At 42.2% G+C, this 22,927-nt stretch overlaps 1 protein-coding gene across 1 annotated transcript in view; it reads left to right on the top strand.

Moving 5' to 3' along the window:
• The first annotated feature begins 16,036 nt into the window (after positions 1 to 16,036).
• Positions 16,037 to 22,927, top strand: part of ITIH2 (inter-alpha-trypsin inhibitor heavy chain 2) — a 39,209-nt gene continuing 32,318 nt past the window's right edge. Inside the window, exons 1-2 of the mRNA XM_056569851.1 lie at positions 16,037 to 16,201; positions 20,119 to 20,172. Coding sequence (XP_056425826.1) covers positions 16,037 to 16,201; positions 20,119 to 20,172 — 219 coding nt within the window. The remainder of the gene's footprint in view (positions 16,202 to 20,118; positions 20,173 to 22,927) is intronic.

Genomic DNA, 22,927 nt, shown 5'->3' on the forward strand with positions numbered 1-22,927 from the left:
TTTGGTCTCTGGCCAGGGACTACAGATGGATCCAGACAAACTCTCTGCCGTCTTAGATTGGCCACGCCCCTCCGGACTCCGTGCTATCCAACGCTTTTTGGGGTTCGCCAATTATTACAGGCAATTTATTCCACATTTTTCTACCGTTGTGGCTCCTATCGTGGCTTTAACCAAAAAAAATGCTGATCCCAAGTCTTGGCCTCCTCAAGCAGAAGACGCCTTTAAACGACTCAAGTCTGCCTTTTCTTCGGCTCCCGTGCTCTCCAGACCTGACCCTTCCAAACCCTTCCTATTGGAGGTTGATGCCTCCTCAGTGGGAGCTGGAGCTGTTCTTCTACAAAAAAATTCTTCCGGGCATGCTGTCACTTGTGGTTTTTTCTCTAGGACCTTCTCTCCAGCGGAGAGGAACTACTCCATCGGGGATCGAGAGCTTCTAGCCATTAAATTAGCACTTGAGGAATGGAGGCATCTGCTGGAGGGATCAAGTTTTCCTGTTATTATCTACACCGACCACAAGAACCTCTCCTACCTCCAGTCTGCCCAACGGCTGAATCCTCGCCAGGCCCGGTGGTCTCTGTTCTTTGCCCGATTTAATTTTTAGATTCACTTTCGTCCTGCCGATAAGAACATTAGGGCCGATGCTCTCTCTCGTTCCTCGGATGCCTCAGAAGTTGAACTCTCTCCGCAACACATCATTCCACCTGACTGCCTGATCTCCACTTCTCCTGCCTCCATCAGGCAAACTCCTCCAGGAAAGACCTTTGTTTCTCCACGCCGACGCCTCGGAATCCTCAAATGGGGTCACTCCTCCCATCTCGCAGGTCATGCGGGCATCAAGAAATCTGTGCAACTCATCTCCCGCTTCTATTGGTGGCCGACTCTGGAGACGGATGTTGTGGACTTTGTGCGAGCCTGCACTATCTGTGCCCGGGATAAGACTCCTCGCCAGAAGCCCGCTGGTTTTCTTCATCCCCTGCCTGTCCCCGAACAGCCTTGGTCTCTGATTGGTATGGATTTTATTACTGATTTACCCCCTTCCCGTGGCAACACTGTTATTTGGGTGGTCGTTGATCGATTCTCCAAAATGGCACATTTCATCCCTCTTCCTGGTCTTCCTTCTGCGCCTCAGTTGGCTAAACAATTTTTTGTACACATTTTTCGTCTTCACGGGTTGCCTACGCAGATTGTCTCGGATAGAGGCGTCCAATTCGTGTCTAAATTCTGGAGGGCTCTCTGTAAACAACTCAAGATTAAATTAAATTTTTCTTCTGCATATCATCCCCAGTCCAATGGACAAGTAGAAAGAATTAACCAGATCTTGGGTGATCATTTGCGACATTTTGTTTCCTCCCGCCAGGATGACTGGGCAGATCTCCTTCCATGGGCCGAATTCTCGTATAACTTCAGGGTCTCTGAATCTTCCTCCAAATCCCCATTTTTCGTGGTGTACGGCCGTCACCCTCTTCCCCCCCTCCCTACCCCCTTGCCCTCTGGTCTGCCCGCTGTGGATGAAATTTCTCGTGACCTTTCCATCATATGGAGAGAGACCCAAAATTCTCTCTTACAGGCTTCATCACGCATGAAGAAGTTCGCGGATAAGAAAAGAAGAGCTCCTCCCGTTTTTTCCCCTGGAGACAAGGTATGGCTCTCCGCTAAATATGTCCGCTTCCGTGTCCCTAGCTACAAGTTGGGACCACGCTATCTTGGTCCTTTCAAAATTTTGTGTCAAATTAATCCTGTCTCTTATAAACTTCTTCTTCCTCCTTCTCTTCGTATCCCTAATGCCTTTCACGTCTCTCTTCTCAAACCACTCATCCTCAACCGTTTTTCTCCCAAATCTGTTCCTCCCACTCCTGTTTCCGGCTCCTCGGACATCTTCTCTGTCAAAGAGATCTTAGCTTCCAAAAAGGTCAGAGGGAAAACTTTTTTTTTAGTGGACTGGGAGGGTTGTGGTCCTGAAGAGAGATCCTGGGAACCTGAGGACAACATCCTAGACAAAAGTCTGCTCCTCAGGTTCTCAGGCTCTAAGAAGAGGGGGAGACCCAAGGGGGGGGGTACTGTTACGCCGAGCGCTCCGGGTCCCCGCTCCTCCCCGGAGCGCTCGCTTCACTCTCCCCGCTGCAGCGCTCCGGTCAGATCCACTGACCCGGGGCGCTGCGATTCCGCTGCCAGCCGGGATGCGATTCGCGATGCGGGTAGCGCCCGCTCGCGATGCGCACCCCGGCTCCCGTACCTGACTCGCTCTCCCTCGGTCCTGTCCCGGCGCGCGCGGCCCCGCTCCCTAGGGCGCGCGCGCGCCGGGTCTTTGCGATTTAAAGGGCCACTGCGCCGCTGATTGGCGCAGTGATTCCAATTAGTGTCTTCACCTGTGCACTTCCCTATATCACCTCACTTCCCCTGCACTTCCTTGCCGGATCTTGTTGCCATTGTGCCAGTGAAAGCGTTCCTTGTGTGTTCCTAGCCTGTGTTCCAGACCTCCTGCCGTTGCCCCTGACTACGATCCTTGCTGCCTGCCCCGACCTTCTGCTACGTCCGACCTTGCTTCTGTCTACTCCCTTGTACCGCGCCTATCTTCAGCAGCCAGAGAGGTTGAGCCGTTGCTAGTGGATACGACCTGGTCACTACCGCCGCAGCAAGACCATCCCGCTTTGCGGCGGGCTCTGGTGAAAACCAGTAGTGGCTTAGAACCGATCCACTAGCACGGTCCACGCCAATCCCTCTCTGGCACAGAGGATCCACTACCTGCCAGCCGGCATCGTGACAGGAGCCCTGTAGTATTTCAAGGCAACAGTTAAGGGCCACATATGGGGTATTTCCGTACTCAGGAGAAATTGCCTAACAAATTTTGGGGGGATTTTTCTCCTTTTACCCCATATAAAAAGGTAAAGTTGGGGTCTACACCAGCATGTTAGTGTAAAAAAGTTACATTTTACACTAATATGCTGGTGTTGCCCCATACTTTTCATTTTTACAAGAGGTAAAAGGAAAAAAAAGACCCCCAAAATGTGTACCGTATGTGGGTGTAAAGTGCTCTTTGGGCGCACAACAAGGCTCAGGAGTGAGAGAGCGCCATTTCATTTGAGGTCTAAATTGGTGATTTGTACAGGGGTGGCTGATAGTTATAGCGGTTCTGACATAAACGCAAAAAAAAATCACCCACATGTGACCCCATTTTGGAAACTTCACCCCTCACGGAACATAACAAGGGGCATAGTGAGCCTTAACACCCCACAGGTGTTTGACAAATTTTAGTTAAAGTTGGACATGAAAATGAAAAATCTGATTTTTTTCACTAAAACTCTGGTGTTACCCCAAAGTTTTTATTTTCACAAGGGGTAATAGGAAAAAAGCCCCCCAAAATGTGTAACCCCATTTCTTCTGAGTATATAAATACCCCATATGTGGATATAAAGTGCTCTGCTGGCAAACTACAGGGCTCAGTAGAGAAGGAGCGCCATTGGGCTTTTTGAGAGAGAATTAGGCTGTTATTGAAGGCCATGTGTGTTTACAAAGCCCCCATAGTGCCAGAACAGCATAAGCCCCCACATGTGACCCTATTTTGGAAACTACACCCCTCATGTAATGTAATGTAATAAGGGGTACAGTGAGCATTTTCGCCCCACAGGTGTCTGACAGATTTTTGGAACAGTGGTCCGTGAAAATGAAAAATGCTAAATTTTCTAATTTTACATGAAATTTGGGGATTATTTAACCAAGAAATGATGCAAGTATCGACATTAATTTTTCACTAACATAAATTAGAATATGTCACGAAAAAACAGTCTCAGAATCAAATTTATAAGTAAAAGCATCCCAGAGTTATTAATGCTTAAAGTGACAGTGGTCATATTTACAAAAAAACGGTCAAAACGGGCTGCATCCTTAAGGGGTTAAGGACTGAGGTGCGACAAAGTCACTCAGTGGGTACCTAAAAATGTTCTTAGATCTTTTATATATAATCTTTTTTTTTTAAATGCCTTTCTCTAAAAGACTACAGTGAGGGTGATCCAGCAGCAACAGACCACTGTGACTGCTTCCTTATTGATTGGGCAAAGTGATAATACAGGCTGTTCACCCGCACTAAACCCAATACAGTTATAGTGCAGGTGGTAAAGAGCATTAAAATGTGGGGTCACTTACATAAATTAATGAAGTACTTGCAGAGTTACAGATCTTTTAACTTCTTACTGCATTGCGCTGGAGCTGGCTCGTTGCGCTCCCCTGCCTCCTCCATATTCCCTGCTCTGGCCCGCTCCGTAATGAATATTCAAAGGTTTTAACTCTCACATCACTAGGACATGAGAGCCTACCGGCACCTGCTCTCGTGCCTAGCCATGTGAGGGTGAATATTTTGAATATTCATCGGGGGGCGGGCCAGAGCGGGGAACATGGACTAACATGCAAAGCTACTCAGATTCTTAATAGTGGCAAATAAGAAAATGTATTACACGTGCCAAGCAAAATTAAAGAGTAACAAAGTATAATAAAGATAATAAGACTTACAAGGGATAAACCTAAACAACCATGTGTGGTGTCATGACGTTTCGCTGGGAGCTTTGTCAGGGGACGTCCATATCAATTTTAATGTGATTGTTTTTTATTCAATGTTTGTTCAATAAAGGTATAATTGCAAGCATGCTCTTACTAATATACTGTGTGGTGTAGCAGCTAAATAAAATGTCAGTTGTCAGTGCCATATGTCCAAATCAGGTGTCACAGCCAGGTATCAGAATCAGTTATCAATGTCACAAATTTAGAGTTGCATATTAAAGACAGATGTCAGGAGGTACGAGTCAGGTGTCAGAGTCAGATATCAGCAGAGGACATAACAACAAGATATGTCCTCACCCTCTCTGGTAGAAAGAACTAGGCAGATGTGTGGAAAACCACCAACCACAATAAGATAAGTCATTCAGTTCATGCTCATTTATAATTTTATTGTAGTCAATCAATGTAAGAAATCCATGATCACACTGAAGTTGCACAGAATCTAGTAATACATCACATCCATATTATCCATAGTGTATTAAAGGGGTACTCTGCTGGAAAACATTTTTTTTAAATCAACTGGTGCCAGATAGTTGAACAAATTTGTAAATTACTTCTATTAAAAAATCTTAATCCTTCCGGTACTTAATCAGCTGCTGTATGCTCCACAGGAAGTTATTTTCTTCTTTAATTTCTTTTCTGTCTGACCACAGTGCTCTCTGCTGACATCTCTGTCCATTTTAGGAACTGTCCAGAGTAGGAGCAAATCCCCATAGCAAACATATCCTGCTCTGGACAGTTCCTAAAATGGACAGAGGACTCAACAGAGAGCACTGTGGTCGTGACAGAAAGGAAATTCAAAAATAAAAGAAGTTCCTGTGGAGCATATAGTGGTTGATAAGTTTTTAATAGAAGTCATTTACAAATTGGTTTATCTTTCTGGCACCAGTTGAATTTAAAAAAATGTTTTTCCAAAGGAGTACTCCTTTAATGGCAATACACTACTTCTAACCTTTGGTGAAAAAGGTCAGCAGAAACAGAAACATCCAACAATCTAGTATCCCCAAGAGAATACAGAACATCTATTCTAACATCTAACAATCCAAAGAAAAGTGCAGAAAGTGCAGGCACTGCTATTCTACCTCAGTACAGCAGTCTATACATATGAGAGACACGTTGCGGTGAACAATATTGCACAAAATAGATATATGGTGGTGCTCAATTGTAGAAATAGCAGCATGTGAATAGAGTCCAAAGTACAAGAATTCCAAAAGCACTCACCAGATACTGTGACTTCTTCTTTATTATATTCAATACATACAAGCAGGTTAAGGCGGCAGCAAGCCGCTACGAGTGTTGGACACCAGTGCGCATAGATTGGTTCCAATTTATGCGCACTAGCGTCTAACACTTGTAGCGGCTTGCTGCCGCCTTAACCTGCTTTTCTGTATTGAATATAATAAAGAGGTCACACAGTACCTGGTGAGTGCTTTTGGAATTCTTGTACTTTGGACTGTATTCTAGCATCTAATCTGCTGCATATTATTCATTCAAAGGGGCTCTCCGGTGCTTAGACAAAGGATAGGGGATAAGATGCCTGATCGCGGGAGTCCCGCCGCTGGGGACCCCCCTGATCTTACACGCGGCACCCCGTTTATAATCTGTCCTCGGAGCGTGTTCTCTCCGGGTCTGATTACCGGCGACAACAGGGCCGACGGCATTTGACATCACGCCTCCGACCCCGTGTGATGTCACGCTTCGCCCCTCAATGCAAGCCTATGGGAGGGGGCGTGATAGCTGTCACGCCCCCTCCCATAGGCTTGGATTGAGGGGCGGAGCGTGACGTCACATGGGGGCGGAGGCGTGACATCACACGCCATCGGCCCTGTGGTCGCCGGTAATCAGACCCGGAGCGAACGTGCTCCGGGGACTGATTACAAACGGGGTACCGTGTGCAAGATCACGGGGTTCCCCAGCGGCGGGACTCCCACGATCAGGAATCTTATCCCCTTTGGATAGGGGATAAGATGTCTAAGCACCGGAGAACCCCTTTAATGCATTCTCTGCCACTACACTGTGGTCATGGATTTCTAACATTGACTACAATAAAATTAAGAATGCAAATAAACTGAATGACTTCTTCTGTGTGGTGGTTTTTCATATATCAGCATTAGGTGTCAGAGTCAAGTATTGGAGTCTGATGTCAAAATCAGGGGTCAGGGGTCAGGTATAATTTATCCTAAAATTACATTAAAGGCCTTTTTTTTATTTTTTTATTTTTTAAATCAACTGGTGCCAGAAAGTTAAACAGATTTGTAAATTTAAAAATCTTAATCCTTCCAGTACCATACCTTTTTGGTGCCAGTTGATTTATAAAAAAAAAGTTTGTTTTCCACCAGAGTACCCCTTTAAAATAGTTTGACATCTGAGTATGTCGTAATATGAACGTGCACGAGAGTATTCACATTCACTCAAAGCTAAGTGATATCTTGGAAAAAGTATATAAAAAAAAAGTTTTTTCAGGCAAATTTTATTTGTAAAGTTGCGTCTGTAAAATCGCTGAAAAAGTGCGCCTGTATTTTTTTCATTAATGTGCTTTATGTAAGTCAACAGGAAAGTGTTTGTGCACACAATCTGTAAAAAAAATATATCCTATATGTCCTTTTTTAATTTAATTTAATTTTTAAACATTTTGTATATACCAGTGGTCTTCAAACTGTGGCCCTCCAGATGTTGCAAAACTACAATTCCCAGAATGCCCGGACAGCCGTTGGCTGTCCGGGCATGCTGGGAGTTGTAGTTTTGAAACATCTGGAGGGCCACAATTTGAAGACCGCTGGTATATACAAACACTTTCCTATTGACTTACACAAAACATATTAATGTAAAAAAAATTTTTTTACAAAAATGTATAAATAAAAAGCATTTTTAGAAATCAAATGTATGCCTGAAAATCCATTCTGTAAACCTAGCCAAACAGTGTGCCTCCAGCTGTTGCAAAACTACAACTCCCAGCATTCGGCTGTCCGGGCATGCTGGGAGTTGTAGTTTTGCAACAGCTGGAGACACACTGTTTGGAAAACACTGACCTAGCCATAAAGTGATAAAGATTTATGTACATACAACTGGAAAAATAAATAGTATTAGAGTAGGGTGCCTTTTGTGAAGGTACTTGGTGCCTTGTCTTCTGTATGGTTACCATATGAAAGACTCTCTAAATGACTTCTCATTTCATACAATTATTCATCATTTCCATAATTTGCAATTATTACATATTTAGCTAAGTCCAAATGCTTGATGATATCAATACAAAGTACAACTCTTCAGAAATTTGGCTACAGTAAAAGTAAATATGTGTGTAGGATGCCACCTAGTGGTAGTACATTGGCATGTGACCACTTCCTTTACTGCCTTTACCTTACTCGGAGTTATCATCTAGTATCGTTAGAAAACAATTTGAAAAATATAATAATAATAAGAGCTAATAAATCATATTATTCACATAAAACTACTTACTCATCACTCTTTTTTTCTTGTATTATTGGGATTGCCTCAAGACATAGGGGGAGTAGAGATGAGCGAATTTACAGTAAATTTGATTCGTCACGAACTTCTCGGCTCGGCAGTTGATGGCTTATCTTGCATAAATTAGTTCAGCTTTCAGGTGCTCCGGTGGGCTGGAAAAGGTGGATACAGTCCTAGGAAAGAGTCTCCTAGGACTGTATCCACCTTTTCCAGCCCACGGGAGCACCTGAAAGCTGAACTAATTTATGCAGGATAAGTCATCAACTGCCGAGCCGAGAAGTTTGTGACGAATCGAATTTACTGTAAATTCACTCGTGATTTATCATATTCTCTGAAATTGTGTAGTATAAGCCAGTATTCATACACGTCATATGATATATATGTGTACAAATGCAGATTATATTGGGAGAATTTCTTACCACAGGTGCATTTAGATGTAGTGTTGAGCGGCATAGGCCATATTCGAATTTGCGATATTTCGCGAGTATGTGGACGAATATTCATCATATATTCGCTAAATTCGCAATTTTTTTTTTCGCATATGCGTAAATTCGCATATGTGAACATTTATGAACTTTTTAGCAAGTATACCAGTGTAACTTGATAGAAGCAGCAGAAGGGAGGGATCAATATTTGCGAATATTCGCATATGCGAATATTCACCCGGCGGTCTCACACAGTAGTACTAGAGCCTTCTTTAGTCCACACAAGCTGGAAGCAGAGAGGGGTGATCACTGTGATGTGTACTGTGAAAAAAAAAAGCTAATATTCGTAATTTCGAATATATAGTGCTATATTCACGAATATTTGCGAATTCGCAAATATGCGATATTTGCAAACAAAATTTGAATTGCGAATATTCGCGAGCAAAACTATTTAGATGTACTGAATTTGGCTTAGGGTCCTTTGCATGATATACCATGTCAGTCGGCGCTTGATTAAACAACCACTTACACTGGCCAATTGTCAGCGTAGAATGAACACAAGAATGATCATTTATGGCTTATGATCATTTGTGTCACTGTTTGTTACCATTAATCTGGGTTTCCGCACAGGTTTTATCTTGTTATCAACGTACTCTTACCTGTTGGTTACTTTTGTAGGCCAGGGATAGCTCTAAACCTGGTGTTTACCTGTTGAGGGGGTCATTCCTAATTTGTGAGCTACCTAATGAAGGGACCTGTTTACCTACTGAAGGGTACCTACCTAATGGGGGACCTGTCTACCTACTGGGGGAAACTACCCACTAAATTGTGGAAACAAGCTACCTACTGGGGGGACTGCTTTCCTACTGAGAATGCCTACTGACCTAATAAATGACTGGGTGAATGGCCTTGGTGTGTTAGGGAATTAGAAAAAAAGTGTAGTAATCTCAAAATAACACTGACAGCCTTTTGAAAAGGAGTAACTGACTTCTAGGTGACATTTACATTACATAAACTGGTGCACCTTGGGGAGATCGGGCAATGTAAGCTTTAAAGGGGTACTAAGAAAATACGTTTTTTTTTCAAATCAACTGGTGCTAGAAAGTTAAACAGATCTGTAAATTACTTCTATTAAAAAATCTTAATCCTTCCAGTTTTCTGTTGCTGTATGCTCCACAGGAAGTTATTTTCTGTGTGACCACAGTGCTCTCTGCTGACACCTCTGTCCATGTCAGGAACTGTGCAGAGAAGGAACAAATACCCATAGCAAATCTCTCCTGCTCTGGACAGTTCCTGACATGGACAGAGGTTTCAGCAGAGAGCACTGTGGACAGACAGAAAAGAAATTCAAAAAGAAAAGAACTTCCTCTGTAGAATTCAGCAGCAGATAAGTCCTGGAAGGATTAAGATTTTTAAATAAAAGTAATTAACAAATCTGTTTAACTTTCTGGCACCAGTTGATTAAAAAAAATTGTTTTTCACTGGAGTACCCCTCTAACCTGTTGGAGACGGAGGGCGTACCTGTACGCCCTTCGCCCACTCCCTTTCTATAATAGTGGGTCGGGCCTGGCCTCTAACAATGGCCTGGACTCATGGCTAATAGCGCGCGGCACTGATCGCAGTGACGTGTGCTATTAACCCTTTAGACGCAGCATTCAAAGTTGATCGCTGCATCTAAAGTGAAAGTAAACAAATGCAAGTTAGCTCAGGGGGCTGTTCGGGATTGCCGCAGTGAAATCGCGGCATCTCGAACAGCTATAGGATAGCAGGAGGTTCCCTACCTTCCTCCTCGCTGTCCGATCGCCGAATGACTGCTCAGTGCCTGAGATCCAGAAATGAGCAGTCAAGCGGCAGAATCATTGATCAATGGTTTCCTATGAGAAACCATTGATCAATGTAAAAGATCAGTGTGTGCAGTGTTATAGCCCCCTATGGGAGCTATAACACTGCACAAAAAGGGGAAAAAAGTTAATAAAGATCATTTAACCTCTTCCATAATAAAAGTTTGAATCACCCCCCTTTTCTCATTTAAAAAAAACCTGTGTAAATAAAAATAAACATATGTGATATCGCCACGTGCGGAAATGTCCGAATTATAAAAATATATAATTAAGTCCACAATGTAGCAAGATATATATACCGGCACCAGCAAACAAATAGATCTCCTGCCGTAATGATCAACCTTCAGGTTTGAAGCACCTGTGTGCACAGACTACCCCTTTCCAGGCAATATTTGGTAGTGCTCATGCCTATGAACAGTTCCATATAGACCAAACAACTTCACAGAATATGAAGAAAGAAACGGAGCACATACCACGTTTAAGATGTCTTCTTTTTCTTTATTGCTTCATATCGGGGTAAGCGGTACAAGGGTTAGGAGGGTAGACAGGTGCTACGGGGGAACCACAGGCAACGGTCCGTATCCCGCTGGATCGCGCTTCTTCAGGGCCTGATGAAGCGCGATCCAGCGTGATACGGACCGTTGCCCGTGGTTCCCCCGTAGCACCCATCCACCCTCCTAACCCTTGTACCGCTTACCCCGATATGAAGCAATAAAGAAAAAGAAGACATCTTAAACGTGGTATGTGCTCCGTTTCTTTCTTCATATTCTGTGAAGTTGTTTGTCTTTATCATTAATTAAACCGCATGGTCAATGGCATACGCACAAAAAAATTCTAAAGTCCAAAATAGCGTATTTTTGGTCACTTTTTATATCATGAAAAAATTAATAAAAAGCAATCAAAAAGTCAGATCAATACAAAAATGGTACCGCTAAAAACTTAAGATCGCGGCGCAAAAAATTAGCCCTCATACCGCCCGTACTTGGAAAAATGAAAAAGTTATAGGGGTCATAACATGACAATTTTAAACGTATAAATTTTCCTGCATGTAGTTATGATTTTTTCCAGAAGTACAACAAAAGCAAACCTATATAAGTAGAAAATAATCGCATAGACCTACAGAATAAAGAGAAGGTGTCATTTTTACCGAAAAAGTACTGCATAGAAACGGAAGCCCCCAAAATTACATAATGGGGCCACAGATTTTTGGGTAAAATGACTGATGTCATTACAAAGTAGAATTGGTGGCACAAAAAATAAGCCAGCATATGGATTTTTAGGTGCAAAATTGAAAGGGTTATGATTATAACCCTAAGGACCGGAGCATTTTTTGCAATTCTGACCACTGTAACTTTAAGCATTAATAACTCTGGAATGCTTTTACTTTTCATTCTGATTCCGAGATTGTTTTTTCGTGACATATTCTACTTTATGTTAGTGGTAAATTTTTGTCGATACTTGCATCATTTCTTGGTGAAAAATTAAAAAATTTTATGAAAAAATTTAAAATTTTGCATTTTTCTAACTTTGAAGCTCTCTGCTTGTAAGGAAAATAAACATTGTAAATAAATAATATTTTGATTCACATATACAATATGTCTACTTTATGTTTGCATCATAAAGTTGACATGTTTTTACTTTTGGAAAACATCAGAGGGCTTAAAAGTTCAGAAGCAATTTTCCAATTTTTCACAAAATTTTCAAAATCGGAATTTTTTAGGGGCCAGTTCAGTTTTGAAGTGGATTTGGATTTCAAGTATTCAAACTGACATTCAGTAAGTGTATTAACCCTTTAGGTGTTTCACAGGAATAGCAGCAAAGTGAAGGAGAAAATTCAAAATCTTAATTTTTTACACTCGCATGTTCTTGTAGACCCAGTTTTTGAAATTTTACAAGGGGTAAAAGGAGAAAAAGCCCCCCAAAATTTGTAACCCAATTTCTCTCGAGTATGGAAATACCTCATATGTGTATGTCAAGTGTTCGGCGGGCGCAGTAGAGGGCTCAGAAGGGAAGGAGCGACAATGGGATTTTGGAGAGTGTTTTGTTGAAATGGTTTTTGGGGGCATGTCGCATTTAGGAAGCCCCTATGGTGCCAGAACAGCAAAAAAAAAAAACACAAGGCATACTATTTTGGAAACTACACCCCTCAAGGCACGTAACAATGGGTCCGGTGAGCCTTAACACCCCACAGGTGTTCGACGACTTTTCGTTATATTCAGATGTGTAAATGAAAAAAAAAATTCACTAAAGTGCAGGTTTTTTCCCCAAATTTACCATTTCTACAAAGGGTAATGGGAGAAAAATCCCCCCAAACTTTGTAACGCAATTTCTCCCGCGTACAGAGATACCCCATATGCGGCCCTAAACTGTTGCCTTGAAATACGACAGGGCTCTGAAGTGAGAGAGCGCCATGCGCATTGGAGGCCTGAATAAGGAATTTGCAGTAGGGGTGACCCGGTTACAAGGATGGGGCTTGTCTCCACCAAAACCCTACAGCAGTGTTTCCCAACACAGGGTGCCTCCAGCTGTTGCAAGACTCCCAGCCTGCCAGGACAGTCTATGGCTGTCCGGCAACACTGGGAGTTGTGGTTTTGCCACAGCTGGAGGCGCCGTTTAGGAAACACTGCCGTATGAGACGTTTTTCATTTTTATTGGGGGGGGGGGGCGACGTGTAAAGGGGTGTATGTGTAGTGTTTTACTTTTTATTATTTGTTAGTGTAGTGTAGTGTTTTTAGGGTACATTCACACAGGCGGGGGTTCACAGTAAGTTTCCTTGAAGGAAACCCACTGTAAACCCGCCCGTGTGAATGTACCCTGTACATTCACATGGGGGGGGGGCACCCCAAACCTTCAGCTGTGGCGAAATGACAACTCCCAGAATGCACTGACAGACCGTACATGCTGGGAGTTGTAGTTTTACAACAGCTGTAGGCGCACTGGTGGGGAACCACTGAGTTAGAAAACAGACTCTAGCTCAGTGATTCCAACCCATGTGCCTCCAGCTGTTGCAAGACTACAACTCCCAGCATGTACGGTCTGTCAGTGCACTCTGGGAGTTGTAGTTTTGCAACAGCTGGAGGCACACAGGTTGGAACCACTGAGTTAGGAAACAGACTCTAGCTCAGTGTTTCCCAACCAGTGTGCCTACAGCTGTTGCAAAACTACAATTCCCAGCATGCCCGTACAGTCAGGGATGCTGGGCGTGTAGTTCTGCAATATCTGGCCCTTTAGATGTTGCAGAACTACAACTCCCAGCATGCCTGGACAGTCTGGGCATGCTAGGAGTTGTAGTTATGCAACAACTGGGAAGAACAGTGGCCTCCAAACTGTAGCCCTCCAGATGTTGCAAAACTACAACTCCAAGCATGCCCAGACTGTCCAGGCATGCTGGGAGTTGTAGTTCTGCAACATCTGAAGGGCCAGATATTGCAGAACTACACGCCCAGCATCCCTGACTGTCTGGGCATGCTGGGAGTTGTAGTTTTGCAACATCTGGAGGGCTAGAGTTTGGAGACCACCATATAGTGGTCTCCAAACTGTGCCACTTCAGATGTTGCAAAACTACAACTCCCAGCATGCCCAGACAGTCAGTGCATGCTGGGAGTTGTAGTTTTGCAACATCTGGAGGACCACAGTTTAGAGACCACTACACAGTGGTCTCCAAACTGTGACCCTCCAGATGTTGCAAAACTACAACTCCCAGCATGCCCAGACAGCCTTTGGCTGTCTGGGCATGCTGGGAGTTGTAGTGTTGCAGCTTTTAGAAGGCCACAGTGAAGATCCTCCGCCCCCCTCCTGCCATTGGTGGTCAGCCTGACCGACCAATGGCAGGGATTAGAAGGGGGGTGGCAACATTGCCACCTCGCTCCTATGCTTTAGGCTGGTCGGACAGTCTCTGACAGCTCCGATCAGTCTTATTTTCCGGGAGATCAGGTCACCAGTGACCCGATTTGCCCGGATCGCGGCAAATCGCAGGTCTGAATTGACCTGCGATTTGCTGTGATCGCCGATATGGGGGGGGGGGGTTGTCTCAGGACCCCCCTAGGCATTGCCACGGGATGCCTACTGATAGATATCAGCAGGCATCCTGGTCCGATCACCGCCCGGCGAGCGGCAGTGATCGGAAATGCCGAGGGCATATGGATAGGCCCTCTGTCCTTAAGTGACGGGACGCGAGGGCGTATGCATACGCCCTTCGTCCCTAAGGAGTTAAAAGTTAAGGAGGAAAAAACGAAAGTGCAAAAACGGAAAAATCCTCCGCCCCCAAAGGATTAAGAAGTATTCCCATGGTACCAAGTAGCTCTTGATCAGTGAAGTCCAATGGGCAAAATACTCAATGATCCTCAGAATAAAGAAGCAGCTGTGCTAGTTGCTCCAGCACTTTTTTTTTTTCTTTTTTTTCCCCAAAGCTATGCTCAGCGCCACCCGTTGGGCAGATAAGTACAGAATTGCCTACCTGAACGGCACTTAGTATAAGGTGTATGGGCGCTTTAATGGTGGCTATACACATTAGATAAAAGCAGGTTGAACACATGATTCTTTATACCATACATGATCAGTGACACTGGGAGAAAGACCACTGATCTTTCTGGGAGCATTCTAAAAATATTCTTTCCCAAAAGATTGTTTGTGAATAACAGATCTCTCTTAAAGGAGTTCTCTAAGCTAAAACTTTTAACCCCCGCTGTGCCCGGGCTGTAAAACTATACATAATAAACTTTCACTTACCTGCCTACGATCCCCCGTTGTTCCGATATCGCCGTCCCGTTCTCCAGTCCCGGTCTCTTTCACTTCCTGCGGGTCGGTGACTTCACTCTGCGCTTAGCCTATCAGCGGCCGCAGCAATGTCCCGTCGCGGCCGCTGATAGGTTGAGCGCAGAGTGAAGTCACCGACCCGCAGGAAGAGGAAGCTGACAGGGACCGGAGCACGGGCGGTGATATTGGAACAACGGGGGATCGTAGGCAGGTAAGTGAAAGTTTATTATGTATCATTTTACAGCCCGGGCACAGCGGGGGATATAATATTTCAGTTGGAGAACTCATTTAAATGAATGATATACCCTTCAACCGTCGCCTAAAAATTTCAAACATCGCCAATTTCATTTCAGATGACCATTCATTGTAAAATTTTACCTGACAAATGATCTTGGTTAAAATTGTTTATTTAATTTTCATCAACTTCAATTTACTATGGTATATGAGCAGCAGAATAAGGTTAGGCTTCCACACAGGGTTTTTTTTTTATTTTTTGGGGGGGTGTTTTTTTTTGTTGTTTTTTTTTAAAAACTGCAACAGCAGTTTTTGAGCCAAAGCCAGAAGTGTATTAAATTGGAATGGGAAAGGAGTTGTACTTCTCCTTCCTGTTGGATCTACTTCGGATTTTGGCACAAGAACTGCAGTGGAAGTTTTCAAAAAAAAAAACACCAGAAAAATAAACCTATGTGGAAATCTGCCCAAAGACATTATTATTATTATCAGTATTTTGAATTATTTCTTCAGGTGTATTCCAGGTCTAGTCCTTAATATTTTGAAGGTTAAGAATGAAAATCAACTTCAAAGTAAAAGGGAAAAGATAGAAAGACGACATTCATCCTCGCTGGAGCTCCATGGTTATCACCAGATGATAACAAGAAAACTGTATGTTTGCACAACCTCTCAGTCCCTGTCCTGTGACTTGTCCTACATAGCAAATATTTGCATTAGGTCAGAACAAAGTTTATTATTTTAGGTTTTTAGAAAAGAGTAGTTATAAACTCCATGGTGAAGTGGAATCCACCTCATTTAAAGACCAACTGTGGGCCAGAGGTCTTCTCTGGCGGCAAAGCAGAAATCATGGGGCGCATATTGTACCTCCTGGTGTTACTCTTCACTGCTGAGATTAGAGGATTTGATCTGTTCATAGAGGAATTTCCTGATTCTGCTGTGAGTATCTTATGGTAGATAGATATATTCTATCTACCATGTTTTCTGCATATATCTGCTTTAGAAGCATTTCTGCCTAAACATCTTTCTTGTGTGATTCATTGAAATATTTGAGGGCCTTTAATCATTTTATTAATTTCTTAATTCATATATTATAATTTTACTGTTTCTGAGTTATTTCCTCACATGTATAACAAATGCTGAATGGAAACCACTAATGGCTCATTGCATGGGAGATTCATCCAGCTTTTCACAGACCCAGCATAACATACAACGCTGCAATTTTGTGGAATGCAACTCTAGCTAACAGTGGGTCTGAAGAAATGTAGCAGCCCACATATGAATAAGATCAAGAGTCTTTATTCGCTCAAAAGAACATAATGGTTCAGCCTTTTACCAGAAGATTTCACCTGTGAACTGAGGGGACCTTACCATATTCTTTTTGTGCTTTTGTGTTTTATAAATTAATTAAAAAAATTGAAAGTTCTGTAAATAGCTTAAAATAGAATTTTAAATATTACCGTATTTTTCGCCATATAAGACGCTCTTTTGGTGCGTCTTATACGGTAAATACACATTAAAACCCTGTCATATCGCGGCGGTCCCTGCGGCCATAAACGGCCGGGACCCGCGGCTAATACAGGACATCACCGATCGCGGTGATGCCCTGTTTTAACACTTCAGACGTGGCGATCAAAACTGACCGCCGCGTCTGAAGCGAAAGTGCTGTGAAATCGCGGCTTCCCGAACAGCTTACAGGACACCGGGAGGGACCTTACTTGCATCCTCGGTGTCCGATCGGCGATTGACTGCTCGGTGCCGGGATCCCCTGCATGGCCGGCGCTCTCCTTCGTCGTCATCACGTCGTCGCGCACGCCGTTCCGTCATCCAATAGGAGCGGCGTGCGTAGTGACGTGATGGCAGCGACGGAGAGTGAGGATCCCGGGTAGCAGAGACGTTCCGGAGCGACGGGGACACCCCAGGGACGCAGCAACAGCGATGGAGGGCGACATCCAGGGCAGCGGTGACGGGTCCTCCTATACCAGTGGTCTTCAACATGTGGACCTCAAGATGTTGCAAAACTACAACTCCCAGCATGCCCGGACAGCCAACGGCTGTCCGGGCATGCTGGGAGTTGTAGTTTTGCAACATCTGGAGGTCCGCAGGTTGAAGATCACTGTCCTATACTTTACATTGTATTTGGTTCAGAATCTTTTTTTTCTAGATTTTCCTCCTTTAAAATTGGGTGCGTCTTATATGCCGGAGCATCTTATAAGGCGAAAAATATGGTAAATATATCAAATTAATAAAAATAAACTAATTATTCATTTTATGTTGCCTTAACAAGCAAACCCATTAAAGAAATGACCTGTAAATATAATACAATAAATCTCCCTCTTCTCTGAAATTTCTTAAAAAATCTTTCCAGCCTTTCCATAGTTTTCTCTCTTCTTTGGAAAATGGCAGTCTCCAATATAGGACTTATGGAGTCACTGCTCCTATTTTCATACATATTGAGAGGAATTTTTTTCTCAACAATATGGGAAAGGATAACTGTAACATTTGTGGACAACCCTATTAACAATGTCCTGCACATCCGTCTAAAACAAGGATTTTGTTATAAAAAATTTTTTACCATACAACTACATGTTATAAAGTCTTTATTAAAAAGGAATGATTGCTTTAATATGTAACTTAAGTTACTTTCAAATATAACATGAGTTATAAGTCTGTTCTTTTAGTACTATCAGCCAAGAATATGGTTTTAACACCAATATCAAGTATTTTAGTGACACTATGCTACGCCTGAGGCCACTAGTGTACAATAGTACTTCTGAGAGAAAACATAAATAATATAGAAGATTGACAGCAAGAAAAAGATAACCTGTTCCATCTAGTCCCCCCTCGTAAAATTTCCTTTATATTTTTATCTTAGGATAGATATATGTTTTTTTCAGGCATGTTTACATTTACTTAAAACAGGTACTCCGGTGAAAACCTTTTTTCTTTTAAATCAACTGGTGGCAGAAAGTTAAACAGATTTGTAAATTACTTCTATTAAAAAATCTTAATCCTTCCTGTACTTATAAGCTGCTGAATACTACAGAGGAAATTCTTTTCTTTTTGGAATGCTCTCTGATGACATCACCAGCACACTTCTCTCTGCTGACTTTATTATAATAATAATAACGCTTTCTTTATTGTTGTCTTTAGTGGGATTTGAACCCAAGTCCCCAGCACTGCAAGGCAGCAGTGCTAACCACTGAGCCACCATGCTGCCCTTAGCATACATCTGCTATGCATGGTTGCTAAAATGGACAGAGATGTCAGCAGAGAGCACTGTGCTCGTGATGTCATTAGTGTTCCAAAAAGAAAGGAGTTTCCTCTGTAGTATTCAGCAGCTCATAAGTACTGGAAGGATTAAGATTTTTTAATAGAAGTAATTTGCAAATATGTTTAACTTTCTGCCACCAGTTAATTTAAAAGAAAAAAGGTTTTCACCGGAGTACCCCTTTAAGGCCCGTTACAAGGGACAATGCATGTGTCTAGTAACGCTGGTTCCCAATGATCGGCACGTGTAAAAGGGTCAGTGATCAGCTCTGTTGTGCAGCAAGTTATCAGGAGCATGTTGACCCATCTTAAAGGGCTCTTACTGTGGATTTGCCAACCAAATCTTCTGGAAGGTTGTTCCAAGCATCTACTATTCTTTCCGTGAAATAATATTTTCTCACATTGCTTCTGATGTTCTCTTCAACTAACCTCAAATTGTGCCCCCTTGTTCTTGTGTTTAGTTTCTTATTAAAAACGCTTTCCCTCTGAACTCTTCTTCTTTCCTTCAGACTATACAGATTTTAGTATTTTATAAGGGAATTCCCTTTTCAAGAATTATCCCCTTTCCACAGGATAGGTAATAGCTGACCGCTGGTGACCCCAAAAATCCTGAGAGTGGGAATAAACTTTGTCCTGGGATGAAGGGCACACAAAGCATGTTCATTCCATGAGAATATAGGTGAAATGTACCTTGAATGAATGGAGAGCATCATACATTCACGACAAGCAGTAGTTCAGAAGCCCCTTGGCCATGGCCATGAATGTGTGGTGACCTCCATTTAATCTTGGGGACAACTTTTTCAGATGGTAAATAGAGGATAACTTCTTGAAATGGGAATACCCCTTTGATTTTTTTTGCAGATTCTCTTTTTAAGTATCTTAATGTGCTCTGCATGTAAAACTGTGGCAAATAATTCATCTAAAGGGTACGGTATGGTATGGATGTTTTTTAGTCAATTGTTTTAGTATTGCAGGTACAACAACTGATCTAAAAAGCCTAGGGCCATTTAAGCCATCTCAATGTATATAATTCAATACCATAAGTAGACAGAGTAGAGGTGAGATGATGTATCATGCTAATTGTACAATGTAATATCATGTGATGGTGTAAATACATTATGCAAATTAAAGGGGTTGTGCAGCGAAAACTAACTTATCCCCTATTCACAGGATAGGGGATACATTGCTGATTGCGGGGGTCTGACCGCTGGGCTTGGACCCATTGTAATCTCCTGCATGGTAATATGGATCTCCCTATGAAAGGAGCAGGGGTCTGCACATGCCCTCCATTCATCTCTATGAAAGAGCCAGAAATACCCGAGTACAGCACTCATGTATCTCTGGCTTCTCCATAGAGATGCATGGAGGGCACGTACAGACCCCCATCCCCCTGCATGGTGAGATCTGCAGCGCCGTGCAGGAGATTGCGGGGGGTCCCAGCGGTCGGACCCCTTGCGATCAGCCACTTATCCCCTATCCTGTGAATAGGGGATAAGTTAGTTTTCGCTGCACAACCCCTTTAATCAAATGTTTCTTACAGGCTTTATACATATACTTACACTTTTTGGTTTTATTTGACTTCTTAGGACCTTGGTGAGCTTATTCCAGAGTTTGAAAGCAATCATGCAGAACGATTTAAGGTATGGATTCATTCCCAATTATTTTAGTACAATTGATGTAAAGATTTGAAACAGCCATTTTTAAAAAATCACTATGTCCATGGCTACATATAGGCACACTCCTCTGATGCCTAGCAACAGTGTTATGTCAATAGTCCCCTTATTGCAATTTATCCAAAATGTATCTAGGACCAAAAATGTGGAAATATAGAAATGGAATGAAAATATACAAATGCAAATTGTATACAAAGCACTATGATTATACAAAAGAGTCTATTTCACTATACATGTGAGTGTTAAAGGGGTTATCCAGGAAAAAACTTTTTTTTATATATCAACTGGCTCCAGAAAGTTAAACATATTTGTAAATTACTTCTATTAAAAAATCTTAATCCTATCAGTACTTATGAGCTTCTGAAATTAAGGTTGTTCTTTTCTGTCTAAGTGCATCTCTGATGACACGTGTCTCGGGAACCGCCCAGTTTAGAAGAGGTTTGCTTTGGGAATTTGCTTCTAAATTGGGCAGTTCCCGAGACACTTGTCATCAGTGAGCACTTAGACAGAAAAGAACAACCTTAAAGGGGTACTCCGGTGAAAACCTTTTTTCTTTTAAATCAACTGGTGGCAGAAAGTTAAACATATTTGTAAATTACTTCTATTAAAAAATTTTAATCCTTCCTGTACTTATTAGCTGCTGAATACTACAGAGGAAATTATTTTCTTTTTGGAATGCTCTCTGATGACATCACGAGCACAGTTCTCTCTGCTGACATTATTATAATAATAATGCTGTCTTTATTGTTGTCTTTAGTGGGATTTGAACCCAAGTCCCCAGCACTGTAAAGCAGCAGTGCTAACCACTGAGCCACCATGTTGCCCTTAGCATACATCTGCTATGCACGGTTGCTAAAATGGACAGAGATGTCAACAGAGAGCACTGTGCTTGTGATGTCATCAGTGTTCCAAAAAGAAAGGAATTTCCTTTGCAGCATTCAGCAGCTAATAAGTACTGGAAGGATTAAGATTATTTAATAGAAGTAATTTACAAATATGTTTAACTTTCTGCCACTAGTTCATTTAAAAGAAAAAAGGTTTTCACCGGAGTACCCCTTTAACTTCAGAAGCTCATAAGTACTGAAAGGATTAAGATTTTATAATAGAAGTAATTTACAAATCTGTTTAACTTTCTGGAGTCAGTTGATATAGAAAAAAAAGTTTTTCCCTGGAATACCCCTTTAAAGGGAAAATCCAGGAATTGAAAAAAAAACAGAGTTAATTTCTTTCAAAAATCGCTCCCTGACTGTCTCCAGGTTGGTTATGCTATTACAACTTGGCTCCATTCACTTCAAAGGAGCTGAGCTGTAGAACCACACCCAACCTGGAGACAGATGGGGAGCGTTTTTTGAAAGAAGCTGGCTCTGTTTTTCCTGGATAACCCCTTTAAATATCAACTATTGTTCTTTTGGTTTATAATGTTGAGGAGAAGAGATAGATAGATAGATGGATAGATAGATAGATAGATAGATAGATAGATAGATAGATAGATAGATAGATAGACTTCTGAGAGGGGACAATAGGGAGTGTTAATCTTCAGTCACTTTGAAAACTCCCAAAACCCAGACCCAAACTCCAAGAAGCCTCATTGATATATACTTCTCATCCACCATTTTACCAGCTGTTTGCTTACGATAGATAGATAGATAGATAGATAGACAGACAGGCAGACAGATAGATAATATAATAAATATAGATAGGTAATATAAGGTCTTGTATCAGTACATTGTACAGAAGTGGCAAATAGCAAATTAAGTTTTGAACAACCTGTTACATTATGTTCAGTGATATTGCACAATATTTCTAAATCAAATAACAATAAACATCGTCATTGCCAAAAGTCAGGCCAAGTTAATAAATATTGGCTAATTTCCTCATCTGATCTCTGTTACTTAATACAATGCTTGTTTTACTAAAGACGGATAGTGCATTGAAAGTTTTCCCTGTATGTTCATATAATCAGAACCTTAAAGTCATAAGTATGGTACATTTTGTAGAGCTCTAAGTGATTGTTATTGGGCCCAATGATTCCTGGGTACACCACTGCTGCATAAGTCAATTTTTACAAGAATTAAAGTAGATTAGCATGTAATCAGCTGTCAGTTATGATGTACAAATCATTTTTGAAGCATATTAAAACTATCTGCTGTATGTTTTTCCCAAAGATGTTCGCCATAATACTGCCAGCTCCATTTCCCACACCCAAGATGGCCGTCACGTGCTGTCTCAGCGTGATACGCATGCGCGAGATTTCGCCGCACATCCCATACCTTTCCGTTAGTACGGAGTTCGGCTATGAGTTTTCGGCGTGGTGACGCAGTGGACGCACTGCATCATCATCACGCCGAACATGCGCAGTGATGACTGCAATGGCGTTCGGACGCCGGTCCACATTGATTCCCCTCTCAGGTGCTCTGATTGTTTTGTTTGTATTTTGTATTCTTATTGGCTACACATGTATATAAATATCTACCTCCCTCTCATACCATATACTCCCTGAGGAAGCTTGTTGCGAAACAACGTTGTAGGGGTGGCGTTCTGGCTTAGGGTAAGATGTCCGCTGTATGCTCTTGTGATGTGAGATGGGTGATTTATACTTGAGTCAGATTTTCCAGGATTCCGGTGATTGTTGAACATTTGTGTATGTCTTTTCCCGGGTCCTGGGACTCTTTATCCTTTTACCCGCTTATCACTCTCATAATTGTATACTTTACTCATTGTC

The sequence above is a fragment of the Hyla sarda genome, chromosome 4 (assembly GCF_029499605.1).
Source record: "Hyla sarda isolate aHylSar1 chromosome 4, aHylSar1.hap1, whole genome shotgun sequence".
NCBI classification, from domain to species: Eukaryota; Metazoa; Chordata; class Amphibia; order Anura; family Hylidae; genus Hyla; species Hyla sarda.